The sequence below is a fragment of the Sesamum indicum genome, linkage group LG2, assembly GCF_026168435.1.
Source record: "Sesamum indicum cultivar Baizhima isolate 11 linkage group LG2, ASM2616843v1, whole genome shotgun sequence".
Classification (NCBI taxonomy): Eukaryota; Viridiplantae; Streptophyta; class Magnoliopsida; order Lamiales; family Pedaliaceae; genus Sesamum; species Sesamum indicum.
Genome location: NC_142658.1, coordinates 23,145,685 through 23,168,378, shown reverse-complemented (window position 1 = coordinate 23,168,378; position 22,694 = coordinate 23,145,685). Strand labels below are relative to the sequence as shown.

The 22,694-nt window shown below is 34.5% G+C and overlaps 2 protein-coding genes across 3 annotated transcripts; both read right to left on the bottom strand.

The window, feature by feature from the left end:
- Positions 1 to 2,876: 2,876 nt before the first annotated feature.
- On the bottom strand, positions 2,877 to 4,552 carry LOC105156721 (transcription factor TCP20). The gene is made up of 2 exons (XM_011072942.3): positions 3,280 to 4,552; positions 2,877 to 3,183 (listed from the first exon to the last, which is right to left on the bottom strand). Exon 1 carries the CDS (start codon positions 4,362 to 4,364, stop codon positions 3,528 to 3,530), a length of 837 nt encoding a protein of 278 aa, XP_011071244.1. The 5' UTR covers positions 4,365 to 4,552; the 3' UTR covers positions 2,877 to 3,183; positions 3,280 to 3,527.
- Positions 4,553 to 9,689: 5,137 nt separating this feature from the next.
- LOC105156720 (Gap junction beta-4 protein) lies at positions 9,690 to 12,686 on the bottom strand. 2 transcript variants are annotated; one of them, XM_088876106.1, is made up of 4 exons: positions 11,976 to 12,686; positions 10,971 to 11,211; positions 10,378 to 10,495; positions 9,690 to 10,303 (listed from the first exon to the last, which is right to left on the bottom strand). In XM_088876106.1, exons 1-4 carry the CDS (start codon positions 12,539 to 12,541, stop codon positions 10,128 to 10,130), a joined length of 1,101 nt encoding a protein of 366 aa, XP_088732232.1. In that variant the 5' UTR covers positions 12,542 to 12,686; the 3' UTR covers positions 9,690 to 10,127. The 2 variants fall into 2 exon arrangements, with proteins under 2 accessions (XP_088732232.1, XP_088732233.1); XM_088876107.1 differs by having other exon boundaries at positions 9,690 to 10,219; positions 11,976 to 12,682.
- Positions 12,687 to 22,694: the final 10,008 nt, after the last annotated feature.

The window sequence follows — 22,694 nt, the reverse complement described above, 5'->3', positions numbered from 1 at the left end:
CTCTAGCAAGGATATGTCTACGTTTTCTCTCTACCGCACCGTTTTGTTGTGGTGTGTAGGGGCAAGATCTCTGATGTATTATCCCAAGAGAATGGAACAAAGTTTTACAGGCAAAGTTTGTAAATTCTGTACCATTGTCTGTGTTGATCAATTTTACTTTACAATCAAACTGTGTGTGTACCATTTTAAGGAACAAATCTAAAGTACGATAGGCTTGTGTTTTCTAACGAAGAAGGATGGTTCATGTGCCCCTACTAAAATCATCCACAATTGTGAGGAAATAGTTGCAGCTATCAAGTGTTGAAGTTTTGTAAAGCCCCTAAAGATCAATACGTGGCATTTCAAAGGTGTGTTTGGTATGAATTTCACAAGATGAGAAAAGCAATCTACTTTGTTTTTCAAGAGGGGGAATCATACATGCTGTTAATATGTTTCAAAGTAGTCAAGGATGGGTGTCCCAGCCGCCTATGCCACAAAGTGTTATTACAGGAACTAGAATTAGTACATGGAGTATGCTGAATAGAGTTCACAGATGCTATGATATTTGGATTGAAAGAGGACTTGTCTATCATATACAGATTTTTGTGGAGCTTTCCTATAGCTATTATCTTGCTAGTCTTCAGGTTCTGTAAGAGACAGTGAGAGAAGTAAAATTTCACTTCGAGGGATGAATGTAAGCAAAGTTTAGAAACATACAACAAGTTGTATTGAAAATGAGGCACATATAAGACATCTGTGAGTGTAAGATTAGAGTGTAGAATGACATTTCCTTTATGAGTTGCTGGTTGTGTAGTGCCATCTGGGAGGTACAAAAGAGTTGGTTGAGTTGAGGGTATGATGGATTAGAGTGCATCTTTGTTGATGCACATGTGGTTAGTTGTTCCTGTGTCAACTATCCAAGAATCTAAAAACAAATTATGAAGGCCAAAAAATGCACAACTCTTACCAGCAAAATTTTCAAGTTATGCGAAGTTGGCTTGTAGGGGTTCTTTTGCTATCTGTGTTGGATGATCTTCACATTTCATCAAACGTATCAATTCCTGCAACAAAGTCTCTTGGTTGTTCCCCTTATGTTGTTGATAGCTTTGATCCTCCACTAGATCCCTATACCAATCTGGAGTTCCATGGAGTTTGAAGCATGTGTCCTTTATATGCCCAGCATGATTGCAATTACTGCACTGAAGACCTCGCTTGTCAATGTAAGTTCTATGTTGTCTAGGTCTGGGCACAAAGTCCTTCTTCACCCCTGCTGATCTGCATAGCAACAGTTTCCATAGTGTCTGCCCCATCCATACTGACTTCTCGTTGCTTCTCTATTCTCAAAATCATGAATACGCCTTATTGACTATAGGTATTGGGTCCATCACCAAAAGCTTATCACGCAGGTGATCAAAAGTTTTGTTCAGCCCCATGAGGAACTGGGTCAGTCTTGTGAAAATTGCCTGATCTATAGCAGCCCTGAAGGCTCCACAAGTGCACCCGCATGTGCACTGAGGAGTAGGCATTAATAAATCCAATTCATTTTAAACCATTTGCAGCCTAGAAAAATACTCAACTACCTATTTGTTTCCTTGAGTTAGTAACGTTATCTGTCGTTGGAGTTGATACAGTAGGGGTCCATTACATTTGCCGTACCTTTCCTCCAAATCCATCCAGAGAGTCCTCGCAGATGTTGCGTACATGAAGCTCCCAACAATTTCCTTTGAAATGCAATTGAGGATCCAAGTAGTGACCATGTTGTCTACACGTATCCATTGCTCAAAAAGGGGATCAGTTACACAAGGTTTTACAGTCGTGCCATCTATGAAACCTAGCTTCAATTTTGCTCGTAATGCTCATTTCACTACGTAGCTCCAAGTGAGGTAGTTGTTCTTCGTTAGTTGTGTGCTTACAAGGATCATTCCAGGATGATCTGATCCATGTAACTGCAATGCCTCAGGAATTGGTTGTCTCGCTGCTTCTCCTGCTTCCATTACTCCTGGCATGGGACGTCTGCCATTTCTTGTTGATTCCTCCAATATATCAGATTGATTGCAGATCTAGTAGTGTGTTGCCGTATGCAGAGACCTTCATATGAAGGCTCTGATACCATGTAAAACTTTGAAGTTTGCATAGAAGAAGTCCATAAACATCACAAAGCTCAAGGAAGAAGAACACTTCTTCAGATACTTGTATTCCATCATTCAAGAGCAGAGATGTACATTAAGCTATATACCAGAAGAAGAGAGAAGTTGAAACTAACAAAACTGTTACTAACTAACTCTTAAACTGAATAACGAAGAAAGCGCGTTTAACTAATAGAAACGCAAAATACATAGAAGCGCCACGACTTTAAACTTAAGTACTGGAAGTCCAGTTCAGCACCACGTGGTATGGTGGCGTCCAGCTCAGCATCGTCTTCAAGCTGCAGCTCTTCTGTGGACTGTGCAGCCCGCGTCGCTCATATCATAACCTTATTGCTTCTTCATGATCAAATACATGCTCACGCTTCTTGACATAATAACTTGAGAAACAGATGCATGTTACTGCTTCTTGACATCTTTCTGACACCTTGTATCAAATCTAAACCACCAATTTCTCATGGGTAACAACTTTTTAATCATTCCCTTTCAGCTATCAACTCATGTGAAGAAGCATTTATCTTTAATTAGTTGAGAAACAAAAGATATATATATATATATAGCTGTGCTGTGGTGTGCAATATGCCAATATGATATTGCCCTCTCCCTTCCTCTGCATCTAAATTAGATTACTCTGTGTATCTACACTTGTACAGGGTAAGACACCATCTATCAGTAATATTTTCAAGTTTGTGGTATGCAATTTGTATCAATCTCAAACGCATTTCCAATATGCTAAAAACATTACAAACAGAATAAATCAGAAATTTCCAGATATGGAAAAGATTTGCTGCATCAACTATCAGTCGACTGATATACAACGAAGTCGTCATCTTTTGTTCCATGTAACATGTTGTAATAAACTGTAGGTCTTCTATTTCAAGCGAGTTCCAAAGCTTTAACAAACAAGGCATAACCTCACTAAAAAATTCATGTGCATCTATTATTAAATACAAGCCAAACTATGTTCCCAAAACTGACAACACGCCTCAAAATTGGATATTAACGAGTACAATCACAACGAGTCTTCATTGCACCCTCTTATACTTACTCCACACTGCAACTGAAAAAACCAAAGACACGTTTAAGAAACATGAAATATATAAGGAAAAAGTCGTACAAGATTGATTAGGTGCAAAATCTGCGAATCCTCTCTTACCTGTTTCTGGACATTTCAACAGAGCCGTGCAGCAAAACAAGAAGCAAATCTTGCAGCAAAATGGAGCCTCCAAGTGTATAGACATAACACTGAGTTCAGAATAATTCTCTCAACTCCATCGTTTCTCAATTGTACTACTATATAATATGAAACAAAAACAAACCTCAAGCAAGCACCCTTCAACTCCTTGTAATGCTACTCATGTTCAATCCAAGAGTAGCCCAAAACACCCATCTTCAAACCTATCATCATTGTCTTGATCCTTGAGAATTTTCCTTACCGTGATCTTGCTCCTGATGATTAGTTGAACCGCCACAATCTCCAGTCTGCCCTATCTGCTGATAAAACTGGGTAAATGTTTGAAGATTTAGCCCTCCAATTTGCCCCTCCTGAGAAAGACCAAGCTCCAAACCTGGCATTTGGCCTGAACTCACTGAACCTGGAAACTCAAACGCCTGAAACCCATGTTTACTCACACGTGATAGATTGGCAACTGGATTTGAGCTCAAAACACTAGAATTCTGCAAAATCCCTGATCCAAAACCACTAAAAGAAGGCCATACCCCCATGGATCTGCCAAGAATATCTTCGCCCATCATAGATAAATTAGGCCTGAGTCCCACTCCTGGCACAGTTTCACCCAATCTAGAATAGAAACCAGATGAAACGGAGCTACCCTGTTCAGAAACGGAGGCCCCCGCTGCTGTTATAGCTGAAGCTGGAATAGTTCCAGTGCCCGTCGCGGCAATAATTGATGGCTCAGCCTGTTGCAAAAGCCACTGGATGGTTTCACCATCAGTTTTGTGGCCTAATTCTCTAGTCAACTGAAATATTCTTGCTGCAGAAAGTGCTGGAATCCTTATTCTTCTTCCTCTGCCTTCAACCTTTTTGTGCCTGTCTTTGTTTGAACTCCTCTTGGGGGCTAATTGCCTCTTCTTACTATCATCTTCTAGCTTGTCGAGTGCCATGTTTTTTTGTGAAAAACTGGTGGCCACATCTTGAGGTATCTTCTGCTGATGCTTGGAGGACTTGCGTTCCATGAGAAGAGCCGAGAAATGGGGCCTCTTGATTGATGAAGGGGACATGTACAAGTATCAAACTTATCACTTTTCACTGTGATTTCGTCAATATTAATTCGTTGCGTGTTTTTACTGGGAAGAATGATTTGTTTCATGATTTACTGCTGGAAGAAATGCCAAATCAGGTGTCTTTCTTTTTCTTCAGTTTTTTCCCTATATATATATTCTTTTATTGGGGAGAGGGAGCGGGGTTGGGGGGTGTCTTGATCCATCGATCGTTTCAAAATGAACACAAAATGAACAATATTATTGTAATATTTGAACCGTTAAAAAAAATAATTGTTAGTTTCATGGGCTATAACCAGTTACTGGTCATCAAGAATTTTACATTGACTGAGATGGGAATAAAACATGGTGGTCTTTAGGATTTGTATGCTACTGCTACTGCAATTCCAACTCTGTAAGATTTGAGCGTTTAAAATGATGAGTGAAAGTGTAACCAATAATTAGTTGAACACTTGCTTATCTTATCCCATTTACCTGCTTAAAAAGGTGTTGAGATTGTTAGTAGCAATACTTGTAGAGAAAAGTTGTTTTCTTTTCTTGAAATGATGAGTGGATTTTGGTGCTTGTTTTCTTGTGGGGGTTGATATGAGCAGTAGACAAGCATTGTGGTGAAGAATTAGTGGTATTTTATCAAGGGTTGATGAAATGATATCCATGATTAAAGCCACTTTGGGGATCCCCCTTTTTCTTGGTGGGAAGATGACTTTTTACAGGCCTCTGTTAGCAGTCAGTAGCAAAATGCTTTGAGAGAGAGAGAGAGTGTCGATTCTTCAATTTTAAGAATAGACTCTCCAGCAGATGATTACCTCGTCCATCATCAACCTAACCCATCATATGTAATTGGTATTTTATTTTCTTGGAAGCAGATATATAATCCTGTCTGTATCTACCAAGTGCCAAGTGCCAAGTGCCAATCATTCTCCTCAAATCTTCCTGGAAATGTATGTCTTTATTTCTACTCCACAGTCTCACAAATCTGAAATTGTGATGGTATTGGATTTACAGTGTAATACCATTTAATTCCATACCTTTGCAGATATTTGTGATTGGTTTTGTTGAGATATTTTAGCGCATTATTAGTAGTAATTGATGATAGGAAATTGGTAGGTGGCCGTGATGATCGGTTTCTGTGAGATGTTGCCCAGCTTGAGGACATATGGGGACCCCTTTAAAGCAAAGTTGTTGACGTATCGCTTGAATTCAAAGTTTTTTTTTTTTAAAAAAAAAAAAAAGAGTAGGTATAGGATCCCATTTTTTCCAAAAAGCATGAAAGCCCAATCAATATTAAAGTAGTAGTTATACTTCACACTCTTGAATTTTCTTTGACAAGCTTTCGGAGTGAGAATGCTTTGAAAATTTGCAAATAACAACTCAAGCCATTTCTATTGACTTTTCCATCTGCCTCCCAAAACTCGGGTAACATGACAATGCTGTCAGTTGAAAATGATACATATAGCTTTGTATGTTTTCTGTGCAATGTTTCAAGGATTATATCTTCTGCGTCAGAAATTGTTGCTTTTCTATTATGGAAATGCAGAAACCTACAGAAATCAATACATATATATATGCCCGTTAGTTATCTCAGAGATTATAATTCCTTTAAATGAGCTTCTCTTGGTATATATGTGTTGGAACTGGGAGTGACCATTCCATTTCGATTTCCATCTCGATTTTTATTTTTTTTTTGTTAAATTATTTCTAAACTGAATTGTTATTCCCAGTTTTATAAAATATTTTTTTTTTAAATTGCCACTTCCAAAATCAAAATAAAAACTAAGGTTTTTGGGCAATTTTACGATTTTAACACTTACAACAAAAATAAGATGTTGATACTAATAAAAAAAAATGTATATAGTTAAAACTCTTTGATTGATAAAAAAAATAACAAGTTATTGTTGATTTTGCAATTAAAGGAGAAAAACAGCAAGTATGCCATCGGAGAAGATAAACTTTCCATTGATGCAGAAAAATGTATAATTTCTGTTACAGAGAAATTAAGAAGACGACCCAGTTATATATACACAATGCTTAGCCAACTAACTCCATGTAACTAACTAACCAAAAGTAGGTAAAGACGTGGATCAATAGAAATACAAATAAATGACGCAGCGGACACGTCAGAAATAAGTAACAGAACAAAGAAAACGTGGTTCCAAAATGCGAGGGTTCATCCAGCATCAAGGAACTCAACATTGTCAACCTCAACGTCTGCAATTGCAAGGCTCTGTTGCTGCTGATTCTGATCATTGTGTTGCTGCTGCTGTGACTGTTGAAGGTGTTGTACTCCAACAGTTATCGAAATTATTGAAATCCAATACACAATATCTTAGAAACATATAAAGCTAAAAGGTTTTAAATTACAAAGAGTAACAGTCAAGGTGCAAAATGGGCTGGGCCGGTCAGAACTGGCACAGACCAGCTCGAAAAAGCCCAATCTAAACCAGCCCACAATTGTTCATAACTGAACTTGAGGTGGTCTTGGGCCTTTAAATGGGTCCTAATTGGGTCCATTTATAAACCCAGACCCAGCCCATGAATCGGTTCGATTGAGGCCCGGATCAGGCCCGAATGTGCTTTTTTTTATATTTTTATAAAATATAAATTTTCTTTTGAACAATTACTTAAATTTATGGTAGTATTATAAAATAAAATAAATGATTAATTAAATCACAGAAAAAATCATAATTAAAAAAAATAATTAGTTAAGATTATATAATGAACTCAGATGATAATAAATTCAAAAGGGATTTATAATAAACTTAAAAAAATAAAATAAAAAATATTAATAAATTAAAGTACTAAAAATTTAAAAATAGAACAATAATGATAATAATTTTTAGAATTTCAAAAGTAGAAAAAAGTTGTTAAAATAGTTAGTTTAGGATAATAAAATGAAACCTATATATCAAGCATTATTATTATTAAAAAATAAGGGCTCAACAGACTCAGCCCAGGCCCGGCTCAAGATCAAGTGGTCTTGGGCCACTGGGCTGAGATTGTCCTAGATTTTAATATTTGGGACCGACTCCGTTCCAAGCGGGCCTGGCCAATCCAATCTATTTTTTTATTAGTTTAATTCGATTCTGAGCTGAGCTAACCCAACTTAATCCACCTAGCATCTTGAAGTGACAAGTTTTAAAAATTAAAGTCAAATGCGCAGTGACTCTAGACATAATTCTACTAAAAATCCGTAAAAGTATTTTAAAACCAACTCCCAACTAAAAAAATATCTAATATACCAAAATGAATTTATATATAAGAGAAATAGAAAACTTAATATCAGCAAAAATAAAACAAAAATAATTCACAAAAATAGAAAAAAGATATTTAATCATACATACGTATTCAAATCTAATGAAAATTTCTCGTTTGAGGTTTGGTATAATTACGAATATATTTTCGCTATTTGAAAATTATAAATACTCCCTCACATGAAAAATAATTATGTAGGCCCTAAATAATAAAATAAATAACACTATTTTACCCTTGTTGAAATTTTTTAAATAATATAAAAAATATTAAAAAAAATTGAGGGCCAGTAAAATAAATAATCTATAGAGAATATTAGTCCATAAAAATATTTAAAAAGATTCTAAAAATAAATAAAACTATAATTATAATCTAAAAGGGACATTTTGATCAGTTCACCACAAAAAAAATGAATGAAAATCTAACAAAATGCGCTCGTTGTTAGAAAGACGTTAAAATCAGGGGGTATTTGTAATTATGTCAAATCTCAATGGAAGTGGTTGTAATTCACCCTTAATTTTATAACTTTCTTATATTTGTGTGTGTGTGTGTGTTTTTGTTCCACTACAAAAGAATAGAAGAAGAAGAGAAGAAGGAAAAAGAAAAAAAAAAAGGAAAGAAATTAGATAAAAGAAATTAATTGAATAAATGGAATTTGGAATTGAAGAAGAGCAAAGAACGAATTGTCTTAAAAAGTCTGAATATCAGATTTTAAAATAGGACTTCTCCAACAAGAAAGCATTTTCATTTCAGATTTTCTTTTCTTGTTTGTAGTTTGAGAAATAAAAATTCTTAATTTGGAGCCAAACCTAATGTTTATAAAAACGGGGTTTGCGCCGATATGCACATTTTATTTGACAACTTATTGTGTGAGGAGGATGCTCTTTTTGCCACTTTAAACCTTCGTTTCAAGAAGCAACGAGTGCAAAAGTGATGTGCTGTTGAGTTGAAGAGTGCCTTCTAAGTTGTTCTAACCTATGAATATGATGAAAATGGGGTTCTAGTCTGCCAATGCGCATTGGCTTTTTTGCAATTTCAGAACCACAACAAAATGTGGAAAACAATCAGACTAAGAACTGGACATATGAAGATCCAAGAACCATATATGACGTACGTACATGTCATGTCCCAAGATCACCTCATTTAAGATTTAACATTGTGTCGACCGACCTCAACTTTCATATGGATAAAATACTCTCTGGCACTATCCTCTTGTTGAATTTGAATTGAAATCCATATAATTGAATTTTGATTTGAAACATTCACAGCACCTCATTATGTCCCTTGCAATTGCCTTGCTTTTACAGACGTCCATAGAATTGAATTTTGATTTGAATCAACTTACGTCTCATTATGGCCCCTAATAACTTTGCCGTTACAGAATTCTTTCTTTGACCAAAATTGGTTGTTTCATTTGGTAAAATTAAGGCCATTATTGGTTGTATTAAGATGAGGTGTGGCCACGGCTATATAAAGGCCATTCCTCATGTTCGGAGAAACCAAAAACAAAATTCGAACAATTCCTCACTGTTTCTTGAAGATCTCTCTCGGTTTCTTTATAAAAATATTTTATAGATTTGAATTTAGTTTCAGTAACGAGCTTGTGAGTGTTTGATCGAAATGTTTTTTGGTATAGTGCTAAAATCGAAAGAACTGCAACCGTTTTATCCTGGGATAAATTACGTTGAACCTGGTGCACTACTAATACGGGATGTATATTTTTTAAAAATCGAATTTTTGTTTGTTGGAACTGTTTTCGAAAAACGCTATTCTCAACTCGTTACTTGAACGCTGCTTTTAGTTTCCTAAAATGTTTATATTCTTAAACCAACTTTTAATTCTTGCAGCAAAAACTTCCAATCCCTCCTTATGTGTGCAAATCTGCTCCTCTTTCTTCCCCTTTACAGTCTTCACAATTTTTGCCATCTGAAATTGGCCGCAGTCCATTTCTTAGGAGGTTATATAAGAACAATAAACGAGTCCACATAGTCAATTGCTTTCATGTGACTCGATATTTTCCAACTTCTTAGAGAAATAACTATCTTTCATGTCACAGATCAAAACACAAGAAGAACGGAAAATAACCCACCAATATTGTCATAAACTCAAGAAGCAACAGCTAGGTCACAAAGTAGAAAGAGATGAGATGAGAATAAGGTGATTTCCATCTCTCAACAGGCAGATGGATCCAATTAGTACCACGTACAACAAGAGGTGCTCCGTTCAAATCAGTTGAAAAGCAGAAAAAACAGCTACTCTCACCTCAAAGAATGACACAACAGAAGCCGGCCTACCAACTAAAATTACCAAATTTAACAACAGGGCTTCCTCCCTGCTACTCAATAATGGATCACAAGCAAATGCACATTTCCTCAATCAAAAATTGAAATGACTCCATGGATCCTAGAAAGGGAATCCATAAAAACCTTGGACTTGGAATTCTCAGGGAAAATTTTTGCATACCTACTCTTCTACAAACTCTAACCCACAAAAATAATTGCAAAATTGTCTATCTTAGAGTACCAATGCCACTTTCTCTTGGGAGACAGGAATTGAGCAGTGAGCAATAAGAGGCTCATAATGATCAGCGCCGGCACAGCACCATCCTGCGAGTAGGAAATACTTGGTTTTACTCAGATCTTCTGTGGAGGGGGAAAAAACGGACATACAAATTGACAGACAAGCATTTCCTAAATGAAGAAAGTACTCCTTCAGGCCTTCAGACAGCAAAATTGGGTAGTACTTCAGAAAAAAACTAATTTACCTGTTCCTTTCATGAATAGAAAGAATGGAGGTTCACAGATTTCACTCCTTGGACGATGGGGTAAGAAGAAAACACAATTTTCTTCATCAACCATTGCATCTGATCCATGCGCTTGCACCTGTGCAAGATCATGATGATTGCCAAAACTCAGCAACATATTTCTTCATTTATCTTGAGTTAATAAGAAAATAAGTCAAGAAGTTTTGGTCAAAGTCTATACTTTAGGTAAGGACCGAAAAGTGCAATGGAAATACATGTCAATTCATTGTCTGCTTACTGATATTTACTTGGAAATGAAATAATGAGGGTGAGATGAGGATAATATACACAAATAAATATAGATATTAAACCTATCTCCACAAGAGAATTGATTGGATTTGGATACTTCGGACATGGATGTTTCATTGACATCAGGAAGAATATCATTATGAAGGACCATAACTTTCAAGATGACTAAATGTATAATAACCAGAAGGCATTCACCATTATTAACAGCATGTGACCGAGCCAAAACACGAAGGTGATGCAGCACCAAAGTTACCAAATCCAAAAACATGAAACAACACGAATATAAAAGGACAAAACCCACTTACCACATAAATTTCTCTTTTGAACTCAGTTGCAAGACACTCTATTGCAATATCATCACCAAAAGCAGCAGCTCGGCCATCTCTATTCTCATCTACAGTCAATAAACCCTCCTCAGTATACTGCAAATTGATGATATCATATTCATCATCAAGTGAACCAGAAACTGACATGTACTTGGCCCAACTCGGACCATCATCCACTGCTATACACCTTTCTTTGTATATCGACTCCGCAGCAATTTCTCTTCAAGAAATCAAGGACAAAAGCAGGAATCAGGAAACAAGAAAGACATGCATATATTCATGCTGAAAACATGAAAACCTCTTTCCAGAAAGCAATCAAAGGCAGCAATAGAAGATACATTTGGCCATATATTCAATACATTCATATATGCTATGTTTGAACGTGGGATTTGGGGGAGAAGAAGAGAAAGTATTACAAAACAGAGACCGCCACACACCCTTACTGTTCATTATTCCTACATCATAAAGCATCTAATAGTAAATCCACCAAAGGGGCAAAAGTGAATGAAAATGAACACAAATTTAAAGTACAAGGGACTGTAGCAATAATCCAGCAATCCTCATGTATAGTTGAAGATAATGGCGTGTAACAATTCTATAATGCAATCCAATTGCATTAGTTATGATAAAAAAAAAATAGCAAATTTATCCCAGATTAAAAAATTATGTCATATACCACCCCGAAAATTAACCAAATCTTCAATCAAGAATGCATTATCCTCTCAAAAATCAGAAGCGACCACTAAAACCAAAATCTAATTCAGCAAGTAAAAATCTTTAAACTCATTTACGCAAGAGCATATTCCATGAGTAAGAACATAAGAAATGTATAATCGTTTTTTTCCAGATGCCAGCAAGGAAAAAATAAAAACCTTACTCTAAAGAAGCAGAGGAACGCTTCTCTTTCATAAATCTCGCCCACAGTATCAGATCTGAAGGACATAACAGATTAAAATTGAAATTAAAACGAATCTTGATTTTTACCTCTGCATGCCGAGTTGAACGAGCTCATTAATGGCCGACTCCAAACCCTCACGGTCTTGCTTCTTTGCCAAAAGCTTAACCTCCTGTACAACATGGATGCCCCAACCCGACTTCAGATCCGGCGAGTACATATGCCTAATAGCCGATTCAATCAAACCCTTGGTCTCCTCGTCCACCGATCCAAGATCCGCCACAAACCTACCCACCGTCCTCATCCTGAGCTCACGCGCCGCCGCCTCCACACCCATGGACTTACGCGCCGCCGTGAACAGACAGTTTCCATCCGCCTCCACCTCTCCCCCGTGCATCAACCTGAAGACGGTGTTCTGATTCTTATCCTGTGGATGCTTCCAAAGAACACCCTTATTGTAGAGGCGCGCCAAATGCCTCTTTTGCTGCTCTTCCAATCCGGGCACATTTTCCCAGGAGGAGGAGGCGGCGGTGGTCTGGAGAGGCGGCTGTGGGATAAGGGTTTGGTCAACTAGATCGGAAGATGGGGTGTCGGTGGGGTCACGCCAGGGGATCACCGGAGAGGATGCCGTCGAATCACAAATCAGCTTCCCCATTTATCTCTTTTTTTAATTAATTACTAAGTTTTATGAATTTTGGTTGGGGTTTCTTTTTATCTTTTTGTTCCTATTTTTTCAGGAAAAGAGACGTTGGAGGAGTGGGTGGGGGGGGAGAGAGAGAGAGAGAGACAGAGAGACAGAGAGATTAGGGTTAACGGATAGATTTTTACGGGGCGGGAGGGGTTTAGGACACGTGGGGGGATGTAAGAGGGTAGCGTGAGCCGGCGTGGACCAGCTAGAAATGAGGGCAAGAAATGTCTATTGAAACGTGGAACCAGATGATTGGAAAGACATCGTTAGTTTTCTGGGTGGCTCTCGAGGTAGTTGGCTTTGCTCGTGGACAGACGGGCTTCCGTTCCGAATTGGTAGCAACTAGTCCGAAGGTAAAAGCAATTTAAAAATAATCATATACATATAGTTACCAACTTTGTTTAGTTTCCACGTAGTTAAAGCAAACAATATTGTCGTTTAAGTCATATATACATTAGGGTCAAAATTTGTGATGACCTGATATCTTTCACGGAATGGGTCCATTTGACATCTTTGAGTGGAATGATTGGCTTTCACATATATATTAGATTTGTTGAGATAATTTAAATTAAGAGTTCATGTGATTCAATTAAGAAAAAAATAAAAGAGAGAGAGGGAGGGAAAAGAAAAAAATAATATTTTTTCTTTATATTGTTTGATATGATTAAAGGGATACAAATTTCAAATATTTGGTTTTATGTATTCACTTTTTCGTCAAATTTTGGACGAAAATAGAACTCCGGAGATGTTTCATATACATACATCCCCTCCATCTCTTTCGCCTAACCAAACTATCTTTTATACATTTTTTTTACTTTTACTTCTCTTATACCCCAATTTTTTACTCCAACCAAACATACTTTAAAACCCTCCAATGGTAAAATTCATATATGCTGAAATTATGGGGTTGTAAAGCTTGATCTCAATGTAATAAATGCATACATACAAAAATGGAGCTTCCAACATACTTATAAATTTTCAAATGTTAGAGTCTGTACGATCCACACGTCACCTAGGACCATCGAACGGACTAAGGATCCACGACTAGCAAGTCAGGTCACCGAATCAGGTGGGTGGACTTGAACCTAACTCACGCAACAAGATATAAACCCTTTGCCTATTTAGGGACTGTCTGACTTTTTGTAAGGTAATTTGGTCTTTTATGATGGTTTTTACTATTACTCCTATCATAATCTCCCACTTTTTTTAGTGCATTTGAAGAAACACTTAACAAAAAGTGTGGTGGTCTTTAATTTTGACCGCCCACTTTTTTTAGCCTTACACCACTGTATCCGTTGAATCTATCACGAATCTCCATAACGAGATACTATAAATACTAAGAGCTTACCCCTCACATTTCATGTCATCATAAATTCCTTCCCCCTATTTGAGAGCACATGGAGATCGGATCGATACCCCCCAGATTTTTTACCACCTCGACCTCGATCCTGTATTTGAGGTAATCTTTCTCAAACTCTCTTTTACTATATCTTTTCCCGTTGCCACTAAACGTACTCATAGCACTTTTAGGTCAAGTTTGACCTTAACCTCAACCTCTTCTGAAGATTCTACAGGGTTCTAGTACATTCCCTCGATCTAATCCTGCTATTAAGTAGGTGGATCCCAATCTTATTGAGGTCGGGGCCCCTCCTCCAGACGATAATCCCGAGGTTCTCCTGGATATGCATAATCTCAAGGTTATCAGCCCTTCGGTTCTTATCTACTCCAACCTTAAAAGCCATCCCTCTCAAAATTAGGCCGAAGTTTCACAATCCTCTTGAGTTCGAGGTTATCATCCCACAACTCATAACATGCTACATGTATCTCCTTAGAGGTGCAGGGCATTTTATGTATCCATGCTAGAAGGAGGCATTAGATTTTTGTTCCCCGAGCTCAAGGGCTTATTTTTTGAATGATCTTGATATTTGTCCTGTCTAATTGTCTCCCGACAAAATTCACTATATTATTATTTTTGTCATAATAATGAGAATTTTAAACTCAATCTTAGATTTGAAATTCTTTTTTTGCGATATTCTTTAACTGCTTCTGAAAAAATGGGTGAGGGTTTTTATTACCTAACCACTAGACCACATTATAAGTTTGTCATCGACCTTCCTTCTAACCTCGAAAACTGGTGTGAGATCTTTTGTATATCCGAGTTCCTCCAGACCAACCTTGGCCTTGTCGCAGTGATTGATGCACCTCTAAGCCCAATTCGATTACCTTTGATGACGGTTTAAATAAAGATATCATCAACAACTTCACCATTTACAAATATCAGGCAAATAAGCTTATTTCCAAAGAGATTCTAAAACTTGATATTCGTAGTAACTGGTCGAGCAAACAAACTCATACTTGTGAGTCTGGTCTAGCACTATCAATATAAAATGTCCTTTTGATTTAGAGAGAACCTGGATAATATTTTTATTTAAAACAAAAAAATCCTTGCACAACAAGGATAAGAAAAAAAGAGCTAAATAGATTTTTAATCGAAATAAAAATAAAGCACGAGTTTTGGGATCCATCTTAGACATTTTCATTTCCTTTCTTCACTCCAATTTCAGTTACAAAAATTAAATTGTTAGTTGAATAGTTTAATGGGAAATATATAGTTCAGTGGTTTAAACAAATTTGTGTTGAGTGCAGATTTTGCTTTGGGAAGTTGACATACATATGATGAAGATGGGGGAAAGTAGAGAGTGAAATGATGGTATTAGTAGACAGTAGGTAGTAGCATCAACGTACTAGGTAACTGATTTTGGGCAAGAGAATTTTGTTTGTCTTGGGTGGACAAAATTAGTTGGGCTAGTTTGTAGTTTAATGGATGGGAAGTAGGTAGTTTCCAAAGTATTGGATTATTAATTGATTGAGTTGAAGAAACATGAGTCGTGTCATCCTCGTTGGGAAGATGTTGAACTGAAAATAGTAGATGGTGATGAATGATCATTGCCCATTTTCCCCCTACCCAAAGGCCCAAATAATCTTCCTCCAATGCCCACACGGTATTCAAGACCATCAGCCACATTAAAACAAGTAAATCATACAATGATATATTACATATTATGAGGTTTAATTTACTAATTAACATGTTTTATTATATATAATTTATGAATTTGGCGCGTCAATAAGTTTAATTTCTTGTTAAAAGGGTTATCATCATCATCATCACTTGCTGTCCTAATTATTCAAACATATATATATATATATATATGTTTATTGAATAAGCAATCACGCTAATATATGAGTTTCTAGAGAGATTGACTAATTGATTATATATGGTCTTTCACAACAGCTGTGAGCTGTTAGATTGGAATTTTCCTTCGGTCTTTAACTTATAATAAAGGTTAGTAATATGGAAAATTCTACCCAGCTACTCAGATCACAAACTTCAACCACCATTCTGAAAAGGTTTCTTTTAAAAATAAAATAAAATGTGAACACCCTATATTTCAATCTCCTTCCTTCAACGCTACTACTAATAAATTGATCATAACACGCTAAGCCAATAATTATAATTGCAATAATTTTGATTCATATATATAAATTTCTCAATTAATCTCTAGTTATCACATCAGACTGTACCAAAACATACATGACTAGTTACGATGGAGCGAATTCAACTGAAGCTGAGCAGCAATTAATTAATGAACAAACATGCATGAAATAATTTAAAAGAGTGATTATATATACAGTAGCCTCACATTGGGACTTATCAAAAGCAAGACGTACATCACATGCATATATATCGCACCCTTCAACTTAATTTCTCTAATGTTTTCCCATATATATATATTGGTGTTACAGTATCAAACCATGTATTCACTCAACCATATATATCATCTATATATATATTGTTAGTATATATACTAATATTTATTGCATTTTAATATTTAAATTAAACAAAAAGTATAAAACCTTCTGTATTTTAAAAGTCGGCTAAAAACCCCTTTATGTTTTAAAAATAGATTAAAAATCTCCCTATATTTTATTAAACATAGCTCAATCGCCCCCTCTCCGTTAATCTAACTAGTGGTGTTAATTTTTTTAAGAAATAACCATTATACCTTTACTTAATATATATTATTTCTTATTTTAATGACCATTGAATCTTTTTTGATCAATTGATCATTAAATCTAATTAATTAATTTCAACTGTTAAATTTTAAAAAATAAAAGGTCTAATTTAACAAATTATTTAACTTATATTACATATAAATAATTTAAAATTAAAAAAATATATTATTGTTATATATATATATAAACTAATTAACCCACCCCACCCCCTCACCTCACCCCCGCTGCCCCCCCCCACCACCACCATCCCCACAAATACTTTACCAACATAAGTGAGATCGGTCTCGTTAGAATCGCTTTGAAGAGACGAGTCTGATGGTGGTGGTCTGAGGCCTTCGACCGGACAGTGACGAATCAACAACAAACGTATTCAGAGGTCGTGGCTTGAACCCAATCTCTACGGTTGACGAAAACTCAAATTGAAGGTATGAATATTTCTCTTAAAGAGAGAATTCGAATGGTACCACTGGTGGCCAAAAAATGAGTTTGCGGCGCCGGAAACTTAGAGAATCCTCTTTTTCCTTCCCAATGAGATCTGATTCTCGAAGCGGGTTCAGACTCAGATGAGTCTACCTCAACAGAAACCCTAAAAGGCTGGCTGGGTTTGTTTTGATTCCATCAAGCTTCTCGTTGGCTTTGTTGCATGCTTTACAGAGCTTCCTATTATATCTATAGCTTTTTTAATTAATTTTAATTATATTAATTAAAATATATTTTAGTTAATTAAGAATATTTTAAATAATTATAGTAATTAAATACTTTAGCTAATTAAAAATAATTATAATAATAATTATTGTAATTAAATATATTTTTTAATTAATTAAAAATAATTTTAAATTTAACAATTAAAAATTATAAAATTACTTGAATTTAAATATAATTTAATTTAATATTTAATATTAAATAAATTAAATATAAATTAATATTTCAATTTAAATTATAAAAAAATACAAAAATAAAAAAGGACATTTTAGTAAAAAAAACACCTAAGAAAAAAGTCAAAAACAGTTAAAAAATACCCCCAGATGCACAAAGAACGTGAGTTTGCACCTTCCGTTAATTACTAACGGAAGGGATATTTATTGTTGAGTTTTACAAAACACAGAAAGATTTTAGTCTATTTTTAAATCAGAAATGGGTTTTTAGCCGACTTTTTAAAACATAGGGGGATTTATGCATTTTGTCCAAATTAAAATGTATGTTTCTTCATATTCCTCCTATTGAAGTTGATGTTGTGGATGTTTATGATCATAATATTTGTAATAGTATTTCTCCATACCATCATCCTAATGCTACACCATATTCATACATACTACTACACATTTATCACCACTTTCTATTACATAATTGTCCGCTAATTCATATTAAGATGGTAGATGATTTCTATACCTGTAAAAGAGGACTATTCTACTTGTTGTGATACAAATATACACATATACTACACGTAACTATAAGAGAGAGCCATATTATATGTTGGAAAGTGTTCTTTTTTTTTTTTTTTTGGAGCTTAGGACCCTATACATGTTCAGAGTGAGTTAGAGTTGTACCTTGTCGGGCTGTTGTATCCTGAAGGGAGAAGTCAAAAGTGATATTGTTGGACTAGTGAAAAGTTTGATGTAGTGAGCTTGAATCTCCTTAAAGAGAGCGACATATCCGCACCTTAGCCTGAAGATTAATTTTATATCCGCGCCTTAGATAATAGAAATTTTAACTCATAGAGGAAATCATAAATTTATCACTTTTATTGATGATTTTCCTAAATATACTTACGTTTAGTTGATAAAAAATAAAAGAAATGCTTTTGAAAAGTTTAAAGATTATTTCCATGAAGTTGAAAATTATTCAGTAAGAAAATAAAAAGAATTAGAATGATAGGAGCCAAAAATATGAGTCAGATGAATTTAATTATTTTGTTATATCGTTGGGAATAATTCATGAAGTTACTCCATCATATTCTCTTGCATCTAATGGTGTAGTTGAAAGAAAAAATAGAACATTGATTGATTTGACAAATGTCATGCTTATTGAATTTTGTGCATTTCAAATCTTTGGGGTGAAGCTATCTTAACTGCTTGTTATGTGTTGAATAGGGTGCCACATAATAAAACTAAATTAATTGTGGAGAGGTTATAGCCAAAATTGGGATATCATAGAGTTTGGGGTTGTTTAGCCTATGTAAGGTTAACAGATCCTAAAATTCCTAAATTGGGAGTAAAAGTTACAACTTGTGCTTTTCTTGGTTATGCTTATAATAGTACAACTTACAGATTTTTAAATTTGGAAGATAATGTGATTAAAAAATCAGGCGATGCTATATTTATTGAAGAAAAGTTTCCATTTAATTTTAAAAATAGTGGGGTTCAAATTATTGAAAAGAATATTTTATTTTTACCTAGCTCTTCCACTTCAGTTTTGGAAAATAAGAAAAATAATATTTAACTAAGGAGAAGTAAAAGAACTAGAGTAGAAAAAGATTTTGGTCCTGATTTTTATATTTTCAATATTAAAAATGAACATCTTACTTTGAAAGAAGCTTTTTCATCACCTGATTCAATTTTTTGGAAAGAAACCGTGAATGATGAGATAAAATCTCTAATTTCAAATAAAACTTGGGAGTTAGTGGATTTTACCACCGGATTGTAAAACAATTGGGTGTAAATGGGTCCTCAAGAAAAAATTAAGTCGGATGGTTCAATTAACAAATTCAAAGATAGACTAGTTGCTAAAGGTTTCGAGCAACTTGAAGGTCTAAAGTTTTTTTTATACGTATTCTTCGATAACTAGAGTGACATTCATTAAACTTTTAATTGTTATTACTGCAATATTTGATTTGCATATCCATCAAATGGATGTAAAAATTGCATTTTTGAATGGGATATAAATGAAGAAATTTATATGGACCAACCTGAGGGTTTTGTGAAAGTAGATCAAGAAAGCAAGATGTGTAAATTAACTAAATTCTACATTGCTTAAAACAGGCACCCAAGCAATAGCATAAAAAAATTTATTCATGCATGATTGAAAATGATTTTAAACCATATGAGTGTAACAAGTGCATCTATCATAAGTCTTGGAATAATTATTCACATGTAATTGTTGGCCTCTATGTGGATGATTTGTTGATCTTTGCATGTTATTAAAGAGACAAAAAATTGCTTAGTAGTCACTTTGACATGAAGGATCTTGGTGAGGCAAATTTTATTGGGTATGAAAAGTACCAAAACATGTGATGGTATTTTCCTTGACCAGTCGTATTATGTTGATAAAATTTTGAAAAAGTACAATTTTATTGATTATAAGAATGTTACAACTCCTTTTGATCCAAGTATTCACTTATTTCCTATGAGTATGGAAGTAGGCCGCTTCCTATGAGAATTGGACTATTCTAAAAACCACTCATAAAAATCGAGATAGCACATGATCGTAATGTGCTGGCTAATAAAACTCATGTTAGCACCTTGATTATTATGTGTAAGTAGTGATACTTTATTTCCCCTAAGCAATCATAGTTCAAGTTTGAGACCACTCTAACTCTGGAGTAGAGGTTACTGTTTCACTAAGTGGAGGTTCAATACGGAGCACACCTTCATTATGCATAATAGTCTCCCTTCAACTAGTATACTCTCTTTAATTTTAAATTTAAAATGAGCGGGGGATTGTTAGTATATATTAATATATATTGCATTTTAATATTTAAATTAAAATGTATATCTCTTCATATTCCTCTTATTGAAGTTGAGGTTGCTGGATGTTTATGGTCATAATGTTTGTAATAATATTTCTTCAATACCATCATCACACTACTACACCATATACATACATATTACCACCCATTTATCACCACTTTCTATTACATAATTGTCCACTATTTCACATTAAGATGGTGGATGATTTCTACACCTATAAAAGGAGATCATTCTACTTGTTTTGTGATACAAATATACACATATACTACATACAATTAAAAGAGAGAGTTATATTAACTGTTCGAAGGTACTCTGGTTTTGTGGAATTTTGGACTTTACTACTTATCTAAGGTGAGTTAGAGTTGTATGATGTTGTCGGATTGTTGTATACTGGAGGAGATAAGTCAAAAGTGATACTGCTGGCTAGTGAGAAGCTTGCTGTAGTGAGCTTAAATCTCCTTAAAGAGAGCGAGATATCCGCACTTCAGCCTGAGATTTATTTTTATATTTTCAACTATAAATAGTTATTTTCATCATGATATTAAAATTCATTTCCAGCCTGCATATATATTTTGCCAAATCTACCCTTTTATTTTATTAAAAAAAAATTGATCAGCTTAGTAATTTTAATATTTTTATAATAATTTCATAATTATATTTTTTTTCTCTTAACTACCATTACTTCATATTTCTCTCTCACCTTACTTCTTTACATTTATTACAATTTATAAAAAAAAAAATATCATCTCACATCAAGATTTTTTTTATATGCTCGATGCAACAATGATTGATATATTTTATAATAACTTGGACATATTAAATGTTTATATATATATATTGAGACGATGGAGGCGTACGGAGGTGCTTGTGAGCATTTTTTAATAACGTACGTCAATTATATATAATTGAGGCCAATGAATGAATTGAATAGGCTTTGAACTCTTTTTTGTCCTTTGCAACAAAATTTCCTATCAACTTATGTTGGAAAATGACGTCCTTTGGAAATTATGGGATTAGTCAATTCAAAGGAGAAATTGAACATATATACATCCATCTGAAAATGAATAAAAATATGAAATGTGTATATATATATGTAGGCACTGAAAATGCGTCATAATTAAGTGGTTGTATAATTATTTTGGTTTCATGTGTTGATTAATGGATGGATATGATGATTAAAATTTGTGACAAGCTCTTTTGATGTAGAAAAATCAACATAGGGGTTTGAGTGCATGAGCAACAGTCCACCAATGTGGACTATGAATAGTAGCACTACTTGCATTATTTCCACATCCCTTGAATTCCTCTCCAATTATGGCATTTAAATATTACAAAGTCTAGTGCACGTTGTTGAACAAAATACACACATACATACATACATATATATAGGAGACCAACATATATATATATATAATACGAATAAGATCGATATTGGTCTTGGATATATACATACTTATATAATTAACTACAATTATTATCAATAAAAAAATATAATTAAGACATATATATATATATATCAGAACATAATCTGAAATTGTGTTTTTAAGCAATGGAAGTTAATTTGGTCAGCTGCAGATGAATTGGAAAAAATATTTGAAGAGGGCAGAAAGGAGGAACACGTGCAGTGCAGCCTGTGCTTATATTTGACTCTCTGAATCTGATTAAATGGATTCCCGTTGACCATACTGTGCTTGGCCGCCTCCAACTCCAAACACTCAATTCCTATAAATTAATTTCCTTCCCTACCGACCACTCTCTCTCTCTCTCTATATATATATATATATATTAGCTAAGGGGAGAAATTAATTCAATCCTCTTTTTCTTTTCTCAAGATTGTGTAGGGAATTTTCCTAGCTAGCTGTTGTAATTTTTATTATATTATCCATGGAAACTTGTTCAAATAATTTTTTTTAAAAAATAATATTCTCATAATTCAGTTTTAAAAAAATCCTTTAATTTCATGCAAACAAAATTCGTTAAAGAAATGGAATATATCTTGGAAAAATTAATTATTATGGATGAGTTGGTATGAAATTAAGGATGAATGTGGAATTAATCACATTCAAAATAAGAATGATGAACGGGCAGCTTAATTAATATGTTTTCTAGGGCCCCACAACCCCACAAAATCTGATTGTGCTAAAATACCAACCATTTTTATCATCATCACTTAAAATCTTTTTGACTTTGCGTGCCGTTTACGACTCAAAGCACTGCATATTGAGGAGGAGAGATTATTAAATTACTACTATACATATATATATATATAGCCGCCTTTCAACTTTAATTAATGATCCAATATCTTTAATTATTATAATTAATAATTTCTATATATATATAATATCCCCACCTGGCTAGCG

Bases quoted from the DNA above. Each gene is read 5' to 3' on its own strand.
- LOC105156721 (XM_011072942.3), bottom strand. From the start codon at position 4,364: ATGTCCCCTTCATCAATCAAGAGGCCCCATTTCTCGGCTCTTCTCATG.
- LOC105156720 (XM_088876106.1), bottom strand. From the start codon at position 12,541: ATGGGGAAGCTGATTTGTGATTCGACGGCATCCTCTCCGGTGATCCCC. The intron at 10,496-10,970 runs GTAAGTGGGTTT...GATCTTGCACAG, and splicing joins TCAAAAGAGAAATTTATGTG to GTGCAAGCGCATGGATCAGA. The intron at 10,304-10,377 runs GTAAATTAGTTT...TTCTTCATTTAG, and splicing joins TCTATTCATGAAAGGAACAG to GAAATGCTTGTCTGTCAATT.